Source organism: Phacochoerus africanus, chromosome 6 (genome assembly GCF_016906955.1).
Source record: "Phacochoerus africanus isolate WHEZ1 chromosome 6, ROS_Pafr_v1, whole genome shotgun sequence".
NCBI lineage: Eukaryota > Metazoa > Chordata > Mammalia > Artiodactyla > Suidae > Phacochoerus > Phacochoerus africanus.
The window spans coordinates 36,572,981-36,589,965 of NC_062549.1; the positions used below are offsets into that span (position 1 = coordinate 36,572,981).

General features: G+C 38.0%; 1 protein-coding gene across 3 annotated transcripts in view; it reads left to right on the forward strand.

The window, feature by feature from the left end:
* RNF19A (ring finger protein 19A, RBR E3 ubiquitin protein ligase) overlaps nucleotides 1-15,434 on the forward strand; it is a 71,332-nt gene extending 55,898 nt beyond the window's left edge. For all 3 annotated transcript variants that reach the window (XM_047783522.1, XM_047783520.1, XM_047783521.1), the window contains 7 exons: nucleotides 718-862; nucleotides 1,680-1,842; nucleotides 5,114-5,228; nucleotides 5,927-6,088; nucleotides 10,070-10,283; nucleotides 12,449-12,592; nucleotides 13,242-15,434. In XM_047783522.1, coding sequence (XP_047639478.1) covers nucleotides 718-862; nucleotides 1,680-1,842; nucleotides 5,114-5,228; nucleotides 5,927-6,088; nucleotides 10,070-10,283; nucleotides 12,449-12,592; nucleotides 13,242-13,932 — 1,634 coding nt within the window. In that variant the 3' untranslated portion in view covers nucleotides 13,933-15,434. The remainder of the gene's footprint in view (nucleotides 1-717; nucleotides 863-1,679; nucleotides 1,843-5,113; nucleotides 5,229-5,926; nucleotides 6,089-10,069; nucleotides 10,284-12,448; nucleotides 12,593-13,241) is intronic.
* The last annotated feature ends 1,551 nt before the right edge of the window (nucleotides 15,435-16,985 follow it).

Here is a 16,985-nt window from a genome sequence, read left to right on the forward strand (position 1 = left end):
AGAAGTAAACTCACACTGCTTCAGATTACCATCGAATTGTCACTTTCCGTTAGTGTTCATTCGTTAAAGGAATAATACACAGAATTGCTACTTTTTATTTAAGTGGCGATGGTTAGAAAAGTTCTAGAGCATGAAGTGCTGCTCTTTGAAGACAGTTGTAGGGTAGGAGCAGAGACAAACTTTATATTGTGCACAGTTTGCCTCGAGCTGTCCTTGGTTCTCGTTTCTCTCTTGTTTTAAATTTTACTTTTTTAAATTTTTGGCTGCATCTGTAGCATATGGAAGTTCCCAGCCAGGGTCTGAATCCAAGCTGCAGGTGCTACCCAAGCCACAGCTGTGGAAACACCAGATCCTTTTAACCCACTGCGCTGGGCCAGGAATCGAACTAACACCTCAACAGAAACCTGAGCTCACTATTCAGATTTTTGACCCACTGGGCCACAGCAGGAACACCCTTATTTCTCATATTATTATTTTGTTATCTTTTGTTCTCATTGTCCTGCTACTGTTTGAAAAAATGTTTACAATTTGAAATTTTAATGTAAAAAATGTTCCTTTCCTCAAAAGGAGGTGCTTTATATACTAAAAATAGCAGGGTAAAGCTATTAATTAACACACTGTATGTGTTAAGTTTTTTTGGCAGCGCTGCAATTATCTACTAGAAATTGTTATTTGTAGACCAGTTTTACATATTAAACATGTCTGTTTTCTTAATAGCCGATGATATAAAGCCATGTCCACGATGTGCTGCTTATATAATAAAGATGAATGATGGGAGCTGTAATCACATGACATGTGCTGTCTGTGGTTGTGAGTTTTGTTGGTTGTGTATGAAAGAAATCTCAGATTTGCATTATCTAAGGTAAGCTTATATAAGGGGCTATTTGTACCTAACTGTAATTCTGTATTGTAGGATGAAAAGGACTTTTTTTGGAAAAAAGCATTATCCAAAGTATTTTTAAACTTGGAATCTATAAGATACTTAAAGGAATCTGTTTTATTTTGGTAATATAAATTTAACATGAACCCAATTATTGTGCTAGTCATTTGGGATTAATAAACAGTCAAAAATAGGAAATAGAGGAGTTCCCTGGTAGCTTAGCTGGTTAAGGAACCAGCATTGTCACTGCTAAGGCTTGGGTTACTGCTGTGACTTGGATTCAGTGCATGCCAGGGGTGTGGCCAAAAAAAAAGAGGAAATAAGAAATTTCTGTTTTTATTTGGCTTTGTTTTTTGTTAAACTAGAATGCTAGCATTTAAAACCCCATGTAATTATGCTAGGTCATAAATATTTTCATTGATTTTTCCCACATATAAATGTATTCATTTAGGCCACAGAGGGAATTTATAATTCTCTGCCTAAAACAGGGATAAAATAAGCATATTTTGCATTAATTTACCCTTAAAGTAACCTAAAGCTTTGAAGCCAGTGGAGGAATATGAATAAATGTTTAACCTGAATCCCATTTATCAGTATGCTTTTAATATAATTTGTGATGTTTCTTACCTTATTTTTTTTTCCTTTGGCTTTTAATGAACTCAGAATTCAAAGAAAGGGAGAAAAAAACTCGTTCTCAAGTTTGAGAATTCTGTTATGGTCACTGCTGAATGTATGGTAGTGAATTGTTATTGTGATGTTTTGCAGCTTTTACTTTACATTATAATTTTTTTTTCCTTAGTCCATCAGGATGTACTTTTTGGGGGAAGAAACCCTGGAGCCGAAAAAAGAAAATATTGTGGCAGCTGGGAACACTTGTTGGTGCTCCTGTAGGAATTGCTTTAATAGCTGGCATTGCTATCCCTGCAATGATTATTGGCATTCCTGTGTATGTGGGCCGTAAGGTAAAATGCTCACTTCCTTGTTAATTTATTATCTTACTTTAAACCTTCAGATTTAGCATTGATGGTTTTGCTTTGCTTCTGTTTTTGTTTGTTTTGAAAGACAAAGGTCATCTTTAGTATCTTAAATATTAAACAATTTTTTTTTAAGATAATAACTTTCCAGTGTTTGGCAAGCTTATATGTATGCCTAAAAAGTAGATTTGCTTTAAAATGATCAGAATATTATGAGATCCTGCTGTGTAGCACTGGGAACTATGTCTAATCACTTATGATGAAGCATGATAATGTGAGAAAAAAGAATGTATACAACTGGGTCACCATGCTGTACAGTAGGAAAGAAAATAATGTATTGGGGAAATAAAAAAAATAAAATTAAAAATTAAATAAAATGATGGGAATCTGAAAATGTCAGTAAAAATTTGCATTATAAATCAACTTTACATATAAAATATTAAAGGATATGTACCTGACATTTTTCTCATAGGTATGTCCTTGTAAAGTCAGGTCTATAAAAAATAATAGATAAATAACATATTTGTCCTCAGGCAAAGAATAATTAGACAGTTCCTGAATTATTTCTGACTTCAAAGCTTTTTTCCCTCAGATTACTGCTATTAGTAAACATGCTGTTTTGTAGATTACAGCAATTTTGTGGAAGTCTGAACACCCAAGAGTTGCTACTGGCCTAAAAAATGAATTGTACTTCAATAGCTAAGCAAATAATAATTCTTTTTTCAAAGGTTAAAGGGATAATTTACGAAGTGGCTAAGAAAGTCTACCGCTGCCTAAATTAGTAGAATCTCAGAATTGAGAAACAGCTTTAGGAATGATCTAGCATCAACCCTGTACCCAAGTAGAACAAGTTTAAGAATTTTTCAAAAGGGAACTATCAATTGTTGAATTCTAACTGTGTGCTAGGTGTTTTATGTACTTTGACTCATTTTAACCTCATAGCAATTTATGTGTTAGAATATTGAAGTTTAGGAAAATGTATATAATTTATCATCAGTTACTCAGAAAGAAGCAGAGCTGGGATTTAAACCCAGATGCATAAATTCTTTGTATAAGATCCCTGATAAAATTCAAGCTACTAAGCATTTGGACACTTCAGGGATGGGGAAACCAATAGCAGCTCCTGAGGCAGCTCGTTTTGTTACTTTAAGTGTTAGAAAACTCACATGTTGAGTTAGAGGCCGTTGCCCTTTAAATTGTTTTATTTAAAATTCTAGTTCTGACTTTTGGGGCCAAACTCAAGACAAGGCTGATCTTCATTCATGTAACAGCAACATTTTTTTATGTCCAACATCTGTTACTATTATAATCAGAAAAATAATGCATAATATTTTTTAGATTAGCTTTGGGACCAAGGACAGACATAGGTATTTATGGGCCAAATATTTATTTCAGAAGGTTTTAGTAACTTAAATTATTGAAATCCTAGTCATAATAGCTGATTGTAATCATTTTTTATAGAATTGTCCAAAGCAAGTTTTTGCTGAAAACAAAAACTATTTAGATAGTTAGAAACAGAAGTAGAAGGGAAAGAGAGACTGTTGTACTGCACATACCTACAAATAATTTATAGAGGAGAGATTATTTACCTGAGTGTTCAGTCTTAGGTGCACTAGCAATCTCCTTTTCTCTAACTTGTGATCAAATGGTTGCAAGTCGATGAACTAGTTTTCCATTGAAACAGTGTTCTCGGTAGCGTTTAGGGATACAGACCAGCCCAGGAAAACCTATTAGATTGATAAAGTACCTGAGAGCTGAGCTTTTCTTTACATAACAGAAAATGTAGCACAAAATAGTAAAACAAAAAATTATGTTGAACCAGAAATAGTGGGATGAGGAGGTTCCTTTGTGGCTTAGCAGGTTAAGGAGCTGGTGTTACCATTACTGTTGCTCTGGTTACTGCTGCAGTGCGGTTCTATCCCTGGCCTGGAAACTTCTGCATGCTGCAGGTGCAGCCAACAAAAGAAAATGAAGGTGTTCCAATTTTGGCTCAGTGGGTTAAGAGCGCAACTAGTATCCATGAGGATGCTTAACCCACCGCCCCATCCCAGTTCTTTCACTGTTTAATACATCCCACAAGATTCATTGTACCTTTTACAGCCTTCAAAATAACCAGATAATAATGGTACTTTATTATGCCTCATCTGTAGCATTGTTTGTAAGTCAAGTATTTTATTTTAGAGACTCCTTGTATACTTTGGAGGCTGTTTTTGAATCTCTCTTCAAAGAAAGAGGGATGAGAAAAAGATACTGAACTATTTCCTGAAGTTCATATAATACCTCACAGCCACTTTCATGGTGATACTAAGTTCTGTTTATTAACACTCCACAAAGTCAGATCTACTGCCAAGTAGATCTAACTCTGGTCCTCTGGCAACAATATTTATTCTTTTTTCTCCCTCTCCCCCTTACTTTGAACTATAAACAAGAGCCCAGGATCCTGAGTCATTTGATAGAAATTTTCTTCATAGAAAGGGATCTGAGAAAAAATTGATTCTGTTTGGTAATGTTTGCTTATTAGTGCTGCTTTTTAAGGTTGATTAAAGGAAAAAAAAAAAAAAGATTGTAGAAACCTCCCCTGGGAGCCGGTTTTTACCAGTTAGAAATCCTTATTTAGAAACTTGTGGAATGATAAATTTCTTAGTAATCCTGTTGGTCAAACATCCAACTCATAATTATGTTGAAAATAATATTCTTAATTCCTTTTTCTTCGCTCAGAACATGATTCGTTCTTAAATAAGACTATAAGGGCTGGAGTTCCCACTGTGGCGCACTGGGTTAAAAATCTGACAGCGGTGGCTTGGTTCACTGCAGAGTCGGAGGTTTGATCTCGGCCCAGTGCAGTGCATTAAAAGATCTAGCATTAACACTGCTGTTATATAGGTCACAGCTGTGGCTTGGATTCAGTCCCTGGCCTGGGAACTTCCATATGCAATGGGTGTGGCCATAAAACAAAAACAAAAACAAAACATTATTAGTAAGGACCACTTTTACCAAGACTATTTAAAAGTAAACACAAAACACAAAGTAAAATCTATTAAATCACTGTCTTATGTAAGGACATTATTAATAAGGAGCAAATTATATATAAGAATATGGTTTAAGAACAATAGTATGTTTACTTTTAATTTGGACACAACTGAAATTATGAGTGAAATCACTTTAAACTTCTAGCAAATATATGTCTATTTCATTTAAATTAAGTATGTAATGGGTTTTTTCTTTAATCCATCATCCCCATTTTTATTTTCATTTCAAGATTCACAATCGATATGAAGGCAAGGATGTTTCAAAGCACAAACGGAATTTGGCCATAGCAGGTGGTGTAACATTGTCTGTAATCGTATCTCCAGTGGTAGCTGCAGTAACTGTAGGTAAGATGTGCTTAAAAATACTGATACTTCAAGTTTTATAGAATTAAACTTTTATGGAAGAATTTTGAAAAACAGAGTGTTATATTGTTGAAGATAAGAGTTACTATATTTAAGTATAGTTTAAGCTGAGGTTACATAAAGCCTTTCATTTGGTAACCATACTGGTTAAAAGTAATATAAACTCAAGAGCCTAGCCTTAGGGCTGGTTGGCAAATTATTAGTGGTTAATAATCCCCACCAAAATACAGTTAGAACCCTAGAACTTGAAAAAGGTGAACAGAGTTCCCACTATGGCACAATGGTGTCAGTGGCATCTCTGGAGTGATGGGATGCAGGTTTGATTCAATCCCTGGCCTGATACAGTGGGTTAAGGATCTGGTATTGCCACAGCTGCAGCATAGATCACCAGCTACCGCTCAGATCTGATTCCTGGCCTGGGAATTCCATATGCCGGGGGGCAGCCAAAAAGGAAAAAGATTTATATCTTTTTTCTACCCCTTATATGTGTCACCAGATAGGCTAGACAGAAGCTTTGAACCTGCTTGCATCCTTTAACAGCAAGGGGAATTCACTTTTGGCAGGAGTTGCAGAACCCTAGCGCTTTTCTCATGTATACCTTCTCTTGAAAAGACTTTTTAAAATGTGTGTTTCTGTGATTTAATTTTTGGTTAGTAATGGTTGATTTAATTCCTCTTTAGGTATTGGTGTTCCTATTATGCTAGCTTATGTCTATGGCGTTGTTCCAATTTCTCTCTGTCGAAGCGGAGGTTGCGGAGTTTCAGCAGGCAATGGAAAAGGAGTCAGGATTGAATTTGATGATGAAAATGATATAAATGTTGGTGGAACTAACACAGCTGTAGGTAAGTACTTTCAGCAAAGGAAGACGATGTACTTACTAATAGTGTGGATGGGGGAGACTGTAGAGTAACACACAAGTCAGAATTCCCCTTGTTCCCTTACGGGTCGTAATGATGTTCATCCAAAAGTACATCAGAGAAAAGAGCCACTGAGGAAAGGTGAGTGGATGAAAGAGGGCAGAATAATTCCGGGTACCTGTATCCGCCAATGGAAATGTAATATCTCAGAAATTCTAGACTTTTAATCTTTAATTTTGTGTACAACATTACAAATCATTAAGAAAAGGATAGGAGAGAAATGCAGTTCATAAAAGAGGAAATGCCGGTGCCCAATGAGTAGAAGTATCTTTAATGCTGCTCAGAGAAATAGGAATTAGAATAAAAACTGGAGCACAAAAAGGACCTCGTAGACTACCAGTGGGAGTATAGGTTAATAAACCTTTAAAAATGTGTTTTTGCTAAAGATATTCCGACAGTTCTTGCTAAAGAAATTGTCTTAGGGAAGAACAGGCATACCTTGGTAATGTAGGTTCTGTTCCAGACCACTGCACCCAATAAAGCAAATGTTACAATAAAGCAAGACATGAATTTTGGGCTTTCCCACTGCATAGAAAAGTTACATTTACACTGCACCGTTGTCTATTAAGTGCAAAATAGCATTATGTCTAAAAAACAATGTATATAGCTTGATTCTAAAATACTTGATTGCTAAAAAAATTTTAATCATCATGTGAGCCTTCAGCAAATCATAATCTTTTATCTGGTGGAGGGTCTTGCCTCGATGTTGATGCCTACTGACTGATCAGAGTGGTGGTTGCTGAAGGTTAGGGTGGCTGTGGCATTTTCTTAAAATGAAACAACATTGAAGTTTGCTGTATCAATATTGACTCTTCTTTCAGTAATGCTTTCACATGCAATGCTGTTTGATAGCATTTTACCCACAGTAGAACTTCTTTTAAAATGGGAATTAAGTTAATCCTCCCAAATCCTGCCAGTGCTTTATCAACTAAAGTTATATAAAATTCTCCATTCTTTCTTGTCGTTGCAACAGTCTTCATAGCATTTTCACCAGGAGTATATCCCATCTCAAGAAATCACTTTCTTTACTTCTCCATCAGTAAGTACTCATTCATGAAAGTTTTGTCATGAGATGGCAGCAATTCAGTCACCTCTTTAGATTCCACATCTGATTCTAGTTCTTGTGCTCGTTGTATATCTCCATCAGATGTGCTGTCATCCAGAATTTCTTGTTCACTTATAGAACACAGGCAAAATAGATTTAGTGTAATTCCTAAGGACCCTAGGATTTTTGGAATGATAAATGAGCATTGGCTTTAACTTCAGATCATGAGCTGCATTAATTAGCACCTAATAAGAGGGCCAATCTGTCATTTGAAGCTTCAAAACTAGGCATTGACTTCTCTCTATCAGAGTCTTAGGTAGCATCTTCTTCCAATATATGGTGTTCCATCTATATTGAAAATATGTTATTTCGTATAGCCACCTTCATTATCTTAGTTAAATCTTCTAGATAACTTGCTGCAGCTTCTGGATTAGCACTTGCTGCTTCCTCTTGCACTTTTATAATATGGAGACAGCTTCTTTCCTTAAGCCTCATGAACCACTTCTGCTAGCTTCACACTTTTTCTGCACCTTCCTCACCTCTCTTAGCCTTTGTAGAATTAAAGACAATTAAAGTCTTGCTCTAGATTAGCCTTTGGCTTAAGAAACTGTTGTGACTGATTTCATCTTCTTTCCAAACTACTGCAACTTTCTCCATATCGATATCTCCATATCAGGCTGTTTTGCTTTCTTACTATTTTTGTGTTCACTGGAGTAGGATTTTTAATTTCCTTTAAGAATTTTTCCTTGGCATTCACAGCTTGGCTAAAGTGTTCAAGAGGCCTAGCCTCCAGCCTGCCCTGGCTTTTGATGTTCCTTCCTCACTAAGCTTGCTCATCTCTGGCTTTTAATTTAAAGTGAGGGATATGTGATTCTTCCTTTCACTTGAACACTTAGAGGCCATTGTAGGGCTATTAATTGGCTTACTTTCGATATTGTTGTGTCTTAGGGAATAGGGAGGCCTGAGGAGAAGGGAGAGAGATGGGGGAACAGCCCATCCCTGGAGCTGTCAGAACACGCATTTATCGATTAAGTTCACTGTTGTATGAAAACCTTTAACTTATAAAAAACACAGTATCTGCAAAGCACAATTAACTGAGGTTTGCCTATAATCAGGCATCTATGCAAAGATAATGTTCTCTTTCTCACCTCCCATTCTCTCTTGAACTCACCTTAATCAGATTTTTGTCCCTACCATTTCAGAATTTCCTCTCTACTGCTGCACCAAAGCAGAGTCACCAGTCACCTCTGTATAGTGGTCAGTTCTTGCTTTTCATCTTAATATAACAGTACACCTGGCAAAGTAGACCATGCCCTCCTTCTTGAAACATTTTCTCTCCTTGTCCTCTAGATAGCCATTCTCTTGGCAACTCCTTCTCAGTCTTCTTTGCTCGTTCATTTTCCTCTCCTGATCACCAAGTATTGCAGTTTCCCAGGGCTCAGTTCTCAGATTTCTCTTCACTCACTTCCTGGGTAATCCCCTCTGTTAAATAATAAATAGACTGACCATGCTTAAATTTATATCTAGGCTAGAACTGTCCTCTGAACTTCAGTTTGTACATCTCTCTCTCCTGTTTAATCTGCACTTGGATGTCTAACAAGAATTCCAAGCTTGACTTCTCTGTAACTAAACTCTTCGCTCTAAAACCCATTGTCCTCGGAAGTTCCCCTTGTGGCTCAACGGAAACATATCCGACTAGTAACCATGAGGACTGGGGTTCAATCCCTGGCCTTGCTCAGTGGATTAAGGATCCGGCTGTGGTGTAGGTTGCAGATGTGGCTCAGATCTGGCATTGCTATGGCGTAGGTCAGCAGCCGTAGCTCCAATTCAACCCCTAGCCTGGGAACTTTCATATGTCAGCAGGTTCAGCCCTAAAAAGCAAAAAAATAAAGATAAAAATAAAATATAAAACCTATTGTCCTCTTAGTCATCCTCACCTCGTTAAGTAGCTTTTCTCCATTCTTGCTGTTGCTGTGCCAAATCTTCACTTCAGTTACTGTCCCTTTTTCTTTTTTACCCTACATCTGATCCATCAGCAAATTATACTGCTTCCTTCAGTGTTTAACCTTCATAATTTCACTGTTTCTCACCCTCTCCACTGCTACTCCACTAGTCCAAGCTATTCTCTTCTTTCCTAGATTATTGTAATAGCCTCTTAAATGAATAATCAGCTTCTCAGTTTCCATGCACTATTCCAAATAGTGATACTTCTGAAACATAGGTTAGGTCTGACATATGTTCAGAATGCTATTGCACTCTTTTTTTTTTTTTTGGTCTTTTTGCCATTTCTTGGGCTGCACCCGCGGCCCTTGGAGGTCCCCAGGCTAGGGGTCCAATCGGAGCTGCAGCCGCCAGCCTATGCCAGAGCCACAGCAACGCAGGATCCGAGCCACATCTGCGCCCTACACCACAGCTCACTGCAACGCCGGATCCTTAACCCACTGAGCAAGGGCAGGGATCGAACCCGTAACCTCATGGTTCCTAGTTGAGTTCGTTAACCACTGCGCCACGACGGGAACTCCAGAATGCTATTGCACTCTTGATTATAGTGAACATAACCTTTCTGTGCACTGTGACTTACTTGATTTCTGGCCATGGTCCGGAACCACACCCACAGTATCTCCAAGGTATGCCTGTAGTGACTATTTAAAACTGTGGACCAGCCTCCCTTTACTCTGTGAAATGCTTCCCTTTACTCTTATCCCATAGTTAACTGTCCCTGACTCCAGACATCTTTTCTACTCCTGTGCATATTTTAAACTTTATATGAAAATATGTGCTACCTGAAATCATGGAAGTTTTTAAGGAAAGGGAAATTAACAATCATACTTACTTAATTTCTTTGAAATATTTGCATTTAGACACAACTTCAGTAGCAGAAGCAAGACACAACCCTAGCATAGGGGAGGGAAGTGTTGGTGGTCTGACTGGCAGTTTGAGTGCAAGTGGAAGCCACATGGATCGAATAGGAGCCATCCGGGACAACCTGAGTGAAACAGCCAGCACCATGGCACTAGCTGGAGCCAGTATAACAGGGAGTTTGTCAGGAAGCGCCATGGTAAACTGTTTCAACAGGTAAGAAAGATGTTCTTTGTTGTGTTTTTTCCTTAACTACAATTTTTTTTTTTTTTGTCTTTTTAGGGCCGCACTGGCAGCATATGGAGGTTCCCAGGCTAGGGGTCCAATCGGAGCTGTAGCTGCCAGCCTACACCACAGCCACAGCAACACCAGATCTGAGCCGTGTCTGCGAACTACACCACAGCTCACGGCAACGCCAGATCCTCAACCCACTGAGCGAGGCCAGGGATGGAACCCACAACCCCATGGTTCCCAGATTCTTTTTCGCTGCGCCATGAGGGAAACTCCCTTAACTGCAAATTATTAATTAGATGAGAAGAATTTTTAACACAAAGCATAATGATTACGTATAACCCTACCGTCTCAGGGTTGAAAACAAAAAGGTTTCAGAAAATGAATTTAGGAGTTCCTGTTGTGGCTCAGTGAGTTAAGAACCCGATTAGTATCCATGAGGACGCAGGTTTGATCCCTGGCCTCACTCAGTGGGTTAGGGATCTGGTGTTGCTGTGAGCTGCGGTGTAAGTTGTGGGTGCAGCTTGGATCCTGTGATGCTGTGGATGTGGAGTAGTCCGGCAACCACAGCTTCAATTCAGCCTCTAGCCTGGGAACTTCCATATGCTGTGGGTGGCCTTAAAAAAAACAAACAAACAAAAAAAAGTAATTTAGTGGTGAACAGTGAGTAAGACTTGATGAGGTTAAAACCAAGTCCAAGGGTTCATGTTATGCCATTTTTTTTCACTGCACTTGTCTGAGTTTCCATGTTATAAATCAAGTGGGAGTTGCTTCAGTAAACACTGTAAAGCCACTTCTTAAGCCTGGTCCTTATCACTGGAGGCGGCCACAGCTGGATGTTGGGAAATGAGGCATTAGCTGAAGGATATCCAGGAATGCATGAACTAAGGCCAGGCTAATTTGCCTGGGTCCTTTTATGTATGAATGGTTATTTAATTCTCACAAAATCTTTTTACCAAAAAAATCCAGATAAACATAAGTTAAAACATTTTTATCTTTGCTTATTTCCTCTTTAATTTAGTTTTCTTTACTTCTGCTTATTAGCTTTTTTCTTTTCTTAATACATGAGACAGTACATGAATTAAAAGATATATTGGGGAGTTCCTGTTGTGGCTCAATGGGTTAAGGACCCAGTGTTGTCTCTGAGGATGTGGGTTCAGTCCCTGGCCTGGCTCAGTGGGTTAACGGTCTAGCATTGCTGTAAACTGTAGCATAGGTCGCAGATGCAGCTCAGACCCCACGATGCTATAGCTGTGGCATAGGCCACGGCTGCAGCTCTGATTTGACACCTGGCCCCGGGAACTTCCATATGCCACAGGTTTGACTGTAAAAAAAATAAATAAATAAGTAATAAGTTGGTTATGTTTATCTTATTTTTAGGGAGTGTGCTTTTTAAGCACAACTCTTAAATTATAGAGGTATATATTATTATGTCTTTTTTAAAGAGAGTGGTGTTATATTTAGAACCATTTTTAACATAGAGATACCCAGGATTTTTTGATTCACTGATCTATTATGTAGAATCATTTTTAATGTATTCAAATTTGGTATTTTGGTCTGAAACATGGCAAGCAAAAGTTCCCTATCCTGAGTGAGAATAATGGTCACGTTTAAGTTAAAATCCTTATGTTCTGGGGAGTTCCCGTCGTGGCGCAGTGGTTAACGAATCCGACTAGGAACCATGAGGTTGCGGGTTCGGTCCCTGCCCTTGCTCAGTGGGTTAAGGATCCGGAGTTGCGGTGAGCTGTGGTGTAGGTCGCAGACGCGGCTCGGATCCTGCGTTGCTGTGGCTCTGGCGTAGGTCAGGTGGCTACAGCTCCGATTTGACCCCTAGCCTGGGAACCTCCATATGCCGTGGGAGCGGCCCAAAGAAATAGCAAAAAGCAAAAAAAAAATCCTTATGTTCTTTTTATATTATTACTCTGTTATTACTTTATTTGGCAAACAGCTAATTTCCCCATTTTATTTGGATGGCTGGTACTGTTTGTTATACTGCTTGAATAATCAAATAAAAAGAAACTAAGAAAAATAATGTTTATGCTTGTTTCTAAAATAGCTTCTTGTTATTGAATTAAGAAAACATACACATGTGACAATAGTACTGATATTATCTGTAATTTTGGTTTTTATCTGATCCTCCTCTCTTTAAGGTTGGAAGTACAAGCAGATGTACAGAAAGAACGGTACAGTCTAAGTGGAGAATCTGGCACTGTCAGTTTGGGAACAGTTAGTGATAATGCCAGCACTAAGGCAATGGCAGGATCCATTCTAAATTCCTACATCCCATTGGACAAGTAAGGAAAGAATTTATGTTGTAAAGTCAGAAGTGTTTTTAAAAGTAATTTCTAAAGAGTTATTCCTATCATTAGGCAAAATTACTCTGAATAATGGTTATCTACTATTAGGTTCTTTGGAAAAAGAAAATTGGTGAGATGTCCAGAATCAGCAAATCCATGGAGACGGAAAGTAGATTAGTGGTTGCAGGGGGTTGAGGGGAGGGAAGAGTGGGAGAGAAGACTGGCTGCTAATGATGCAGAGTTTCTTGTGGGAATGATGAAAATGTTCTGAAGTTCAATAACAGTGACATTTGCACAGCTCTCTGAATATCTGTAAACCACTGAATTGCGTACTTAAGCAGGTGAATTTTATGGTACACAAATTATATCTCAATAAAGCTGTTCTGGAAAAAAAATGGAGGAGGTAGCATAGTACCTGGAATAGCATAAGCAATATGTGTAGTTGCTTTTTTTTAAATTGAAGCATTATTATAAAAACAGTCTTTTTATTTCAAGCAGCTTTTTTCCTTTAGTTGATTTGTTCTGATAGCTTTTATATCATCTTAGAATTTTTCACACAGAAACCCCTCCCCTTTTGCTGTCATTTTCATTTAAAAAAAAAAAGAGAGGAAATCAAAAATTTACATTTGTTACTCTTATGTTCCAGAGAAGGCAACAGTATGGAGGTTCAAGTAGATATTGAATCAAAGCCATCCAAATTCAGGCACAACAGTGGAAGCAGCAGTGTAGACGATGGCAGTGCTGCCCGAAGTCATCCTGGGGGTTCGTCTGGTGGTTTGCCTGAAGGTAAATCCAGTGCCACCAAGTGGTCCAAAGAAGCAACAGCAGGAAAGAAATCAAAAAGTGGTAAATTGAGGAAAAAGAGTAACATGAAGATAAATGAGACCAGAGAGGACATGGATGCACAACTGTTAGAACAACAAAGCACGAACTCGAGTGAATTTGAGGCTCCATCCCTCAGTGACAGTATGCCATCTGTAGCAGATTCCCACTCTAGTCATTTTTCTGAATTTAGTTGTTCTGACCTAGAAAGCATGAAAACTTCTTGTAGCCATGGTTCAACTGATTATCATGCCCGCTTTGCTACTGTTAACATTCTTCCTGAGGTAGAAAATGACCGTCTGGAAAATTCCCCACATCAGTGTAGCATTTCTGTGCTTACTAAAACTGCTTCGTGTTCAGAAGATCCGCAGTTGAATCATATTGCTGAAGAACACAGTAACAATGGAATAAGGCCCAATGTTGATTTATATTTTGGTAATGCACTAAAAGAAACAAATAACAACCACTCACATCAGACAATGGAATTAAAAGTTGCAATTCAGACTGATATATAGACCTATAAATGCTGCAAAATAATTACCACTTGAAAAACCTTGTTTGGAGCTGGTTGAACTACTCCTGACTATTTTAAGTTTCAAGTTACCAGCAAATGCCGGGTTATGTAGTCATAAGGCAGATACATTTTCTATGTTCAGCAAAGCATTGTGTTTCGTGTGGATATTAATTACCAAACTATGAAATGAAGGCTTTAAAAGTGCATTATTGTAAGGACAATAATTCCTAAGAAAATTATGTTTTGTGTGTTTGCCACAAAACGTTGCTTGAAGCACATACTTGTGTATTTAGATAGAAATTTGGCTTAATTTATAATCAATATAAAATACTAATGCAGTTCCACAGCATTCTTATGAAGAGGACTTGAGGCTTAGGGTTAAGTGGTTAGTGACATTTTATTGAAACCACTAAGGGATACTGTTTAAAGAACCTTGCAGGTTACTCTCAGTATATAATACTCTTTGTAACATTTCTGTTCATAACTGGGCATAAATTTCATTTTTTTCATCATATGCAGTGTGGATATATACAGCTTAATGCAGCCCAATTGCTACCATTTGGATACTTAGACACTTTGAGCAAAATTGTGGCAGTTTTTGCACACCTTTGCAATAGAAATACCTGGTACTCTTAATGTATCTTGTATGTTGTTGTTGCCATATTAGAAGAAAAGTGTAAAAGTAGGTAATTAAGTATACTGACAGCACCAAATAAGATATATAAAACTGCAAAATAAAATTCCAGTAGTTTGTAAGTATTACCAAAAAAGTCACCTTTGACTAAGGGGAATTTTGCATCCCACTGAATCTTGGTGCCTTTGGAATAGACTGGATTTTAAGGGCCTACTCGTTTGAGGATTTTGCTGTATTGTTTTCCATAATGTCCTCTTTAGCCACCTTGGATTATGTAGAAAAACACAGGATAGCTAAACATAAATACGATTAACAACAATAATGCTGAAAAAGTATTAGCCTACCAAAGACACACTCAGGCTTTAGTAACCTCAGTTTTTAACACACATGTATCTTCTCCAGTCATGAAATCAAAGCAAGGTGCAGAGTTTGTACCGAGTACTAAGTAGGGGTCCACATGTGGCTGGCTTTATTTTCCTTTGCTTTTGTTTATGGAAGATGTTCAGCTGACATAAACAGAAGTTGGCCAAAATACTGCCTGTGCCGTTAACTTCCTATATAATTCACTTAAATAAAACAGGCTAACCTCCGTGATAGCAGTTAAAGTGTCCCATCTTCAATGTTTCTTTTAAGTATTACCATTATGGTGCTACTGAGCGTTTTCTTTTGGTAAAAAGAAAAATGCCATGGGCTGCAGTCTTCTTTCATCACTTTTTCTCACCAGGCCCATTAATATGCTTATAACACTAGTGCCAGTTATTTTATTTGATAATGCTTATTATGGTATTTGTATATTTGTTTGCATTCCAGTTTTGTTCAATAGTGAGTGTGTAAACTGCATACATGAAATAAATGTAAATACTAATGTATCACTGCCTTATGGTTTGTGCACAGAAGTGGTTTTTTGGTTTTCTTTTCTTTTTTTTTTAATAAGAGCAGGAGTATCAGTTTGCCTTGTGGCAAATTCATAAACATTTCAAGCCACTGAAATGATTCTGCATTCTGATCTTGGCCCAGAGGGAAGCATCTGCTGCATGTGTCAACAAACAATGTTAGAAACCATCCTCTCTTCATGTCTAACACCTGCCTTTCCTCCAGAAAGAAGCTGCTTTATTCAACATAATTTCATTTTTAAAAGAAAATTGGTTGGAAAGTAAATAGATCTATCATTAAATTGTGAAGAGATCAGTTTGATAAATCCTCATCTTAACAGAAAAGTAAAAAGATGTTAAAATTTGTTTTAAGAAATCCTACTCTGGCAATATTAGATTGTGGAACTAGAGCTATTTAAATTCAGCTAATAATGGTAATGAAACACTTTTCAATTTCTCATTGCCTCTATAAAGTGCATAGATGGTTTTTCTGTTTTCTGGTTACATACTTAATACGTCATGGAAAAATGTGTATGAATATGTTGACTGCCTTCTTGCCATTTCTGTAAAAGGCTGACGACTAAACGGAAAGCTCAGTGGCCTTAGGAGGAATACGGCGCAAGCGCTGCCATGTTAGGAGGCCACTGCATTCGGTTCACCTCATCTCTCTTTTGGTTGTACCCCCAACCCGTTTCACTTTAAAAATGGTCTAAACCGTTCAGCTGACTTCAGAAATTCCTCCAAACTTGGATTGATTAAAGCCCAAACCAGAGTCCTCTGGAGATGAACCCAAGGCTAGCAGAGCATAAGAGAATACTCCAGGGTTCAAGACAGGCTTTCACTCATTAAAATCTCTTTTGAAAGAACCTTTATACTCTGCCTTCTTTAAGACCCCTGGGGGAAATTGCAGAGTAGTGAGAGGAATGCAAAGACTGATTATTTACCCTACTTCATTGTGTGGGCTGCCAGCTTCCTGCATTCTCTTTATTTATTTTTTTTTAGGGTTGCACCCGAGACATATGGAGGTTTGTTCCCTGGCGAGGGGTTGATTTGGAGCTGTAGCCACCAGCCATAGCCACAGCCACAGCAATGCCAGATCCAAGCCATGTCTGCGACCTACACCCCAGCTCATGGCAACTCTGGATCCTTAACCCAGCGAGGCCAGGGATCAAACTGGTGTCTTCATGGATACTAGTCAGATTCATTTCCACTGAGCCATGACAGGAATTCCTGGATTCTGTTAAATGTACAAAGTTCCAGCTCCAGAGTACTGAATTAGCTTAATTTTATATTAAATTCACACAATTCATTTTTCTTATTTTCACCATATATTGGGTTGATTTGTAAATATGTAAGACTTGGCATAGCATATTATCTATTTAATTGGAGAGCTTCTCTATGATGGTGGAGAAGGAAGACCCGGAACTTACCTCTTCCCACGGGCACACCAAAATTACAACTATTTACAGAGCAGTTATCTGTGAGAATGACTTGAAGTCTAGCAGAAAAGATTTTCTACAGCTAAAGACAGAAAGAAGGAGCCACCAC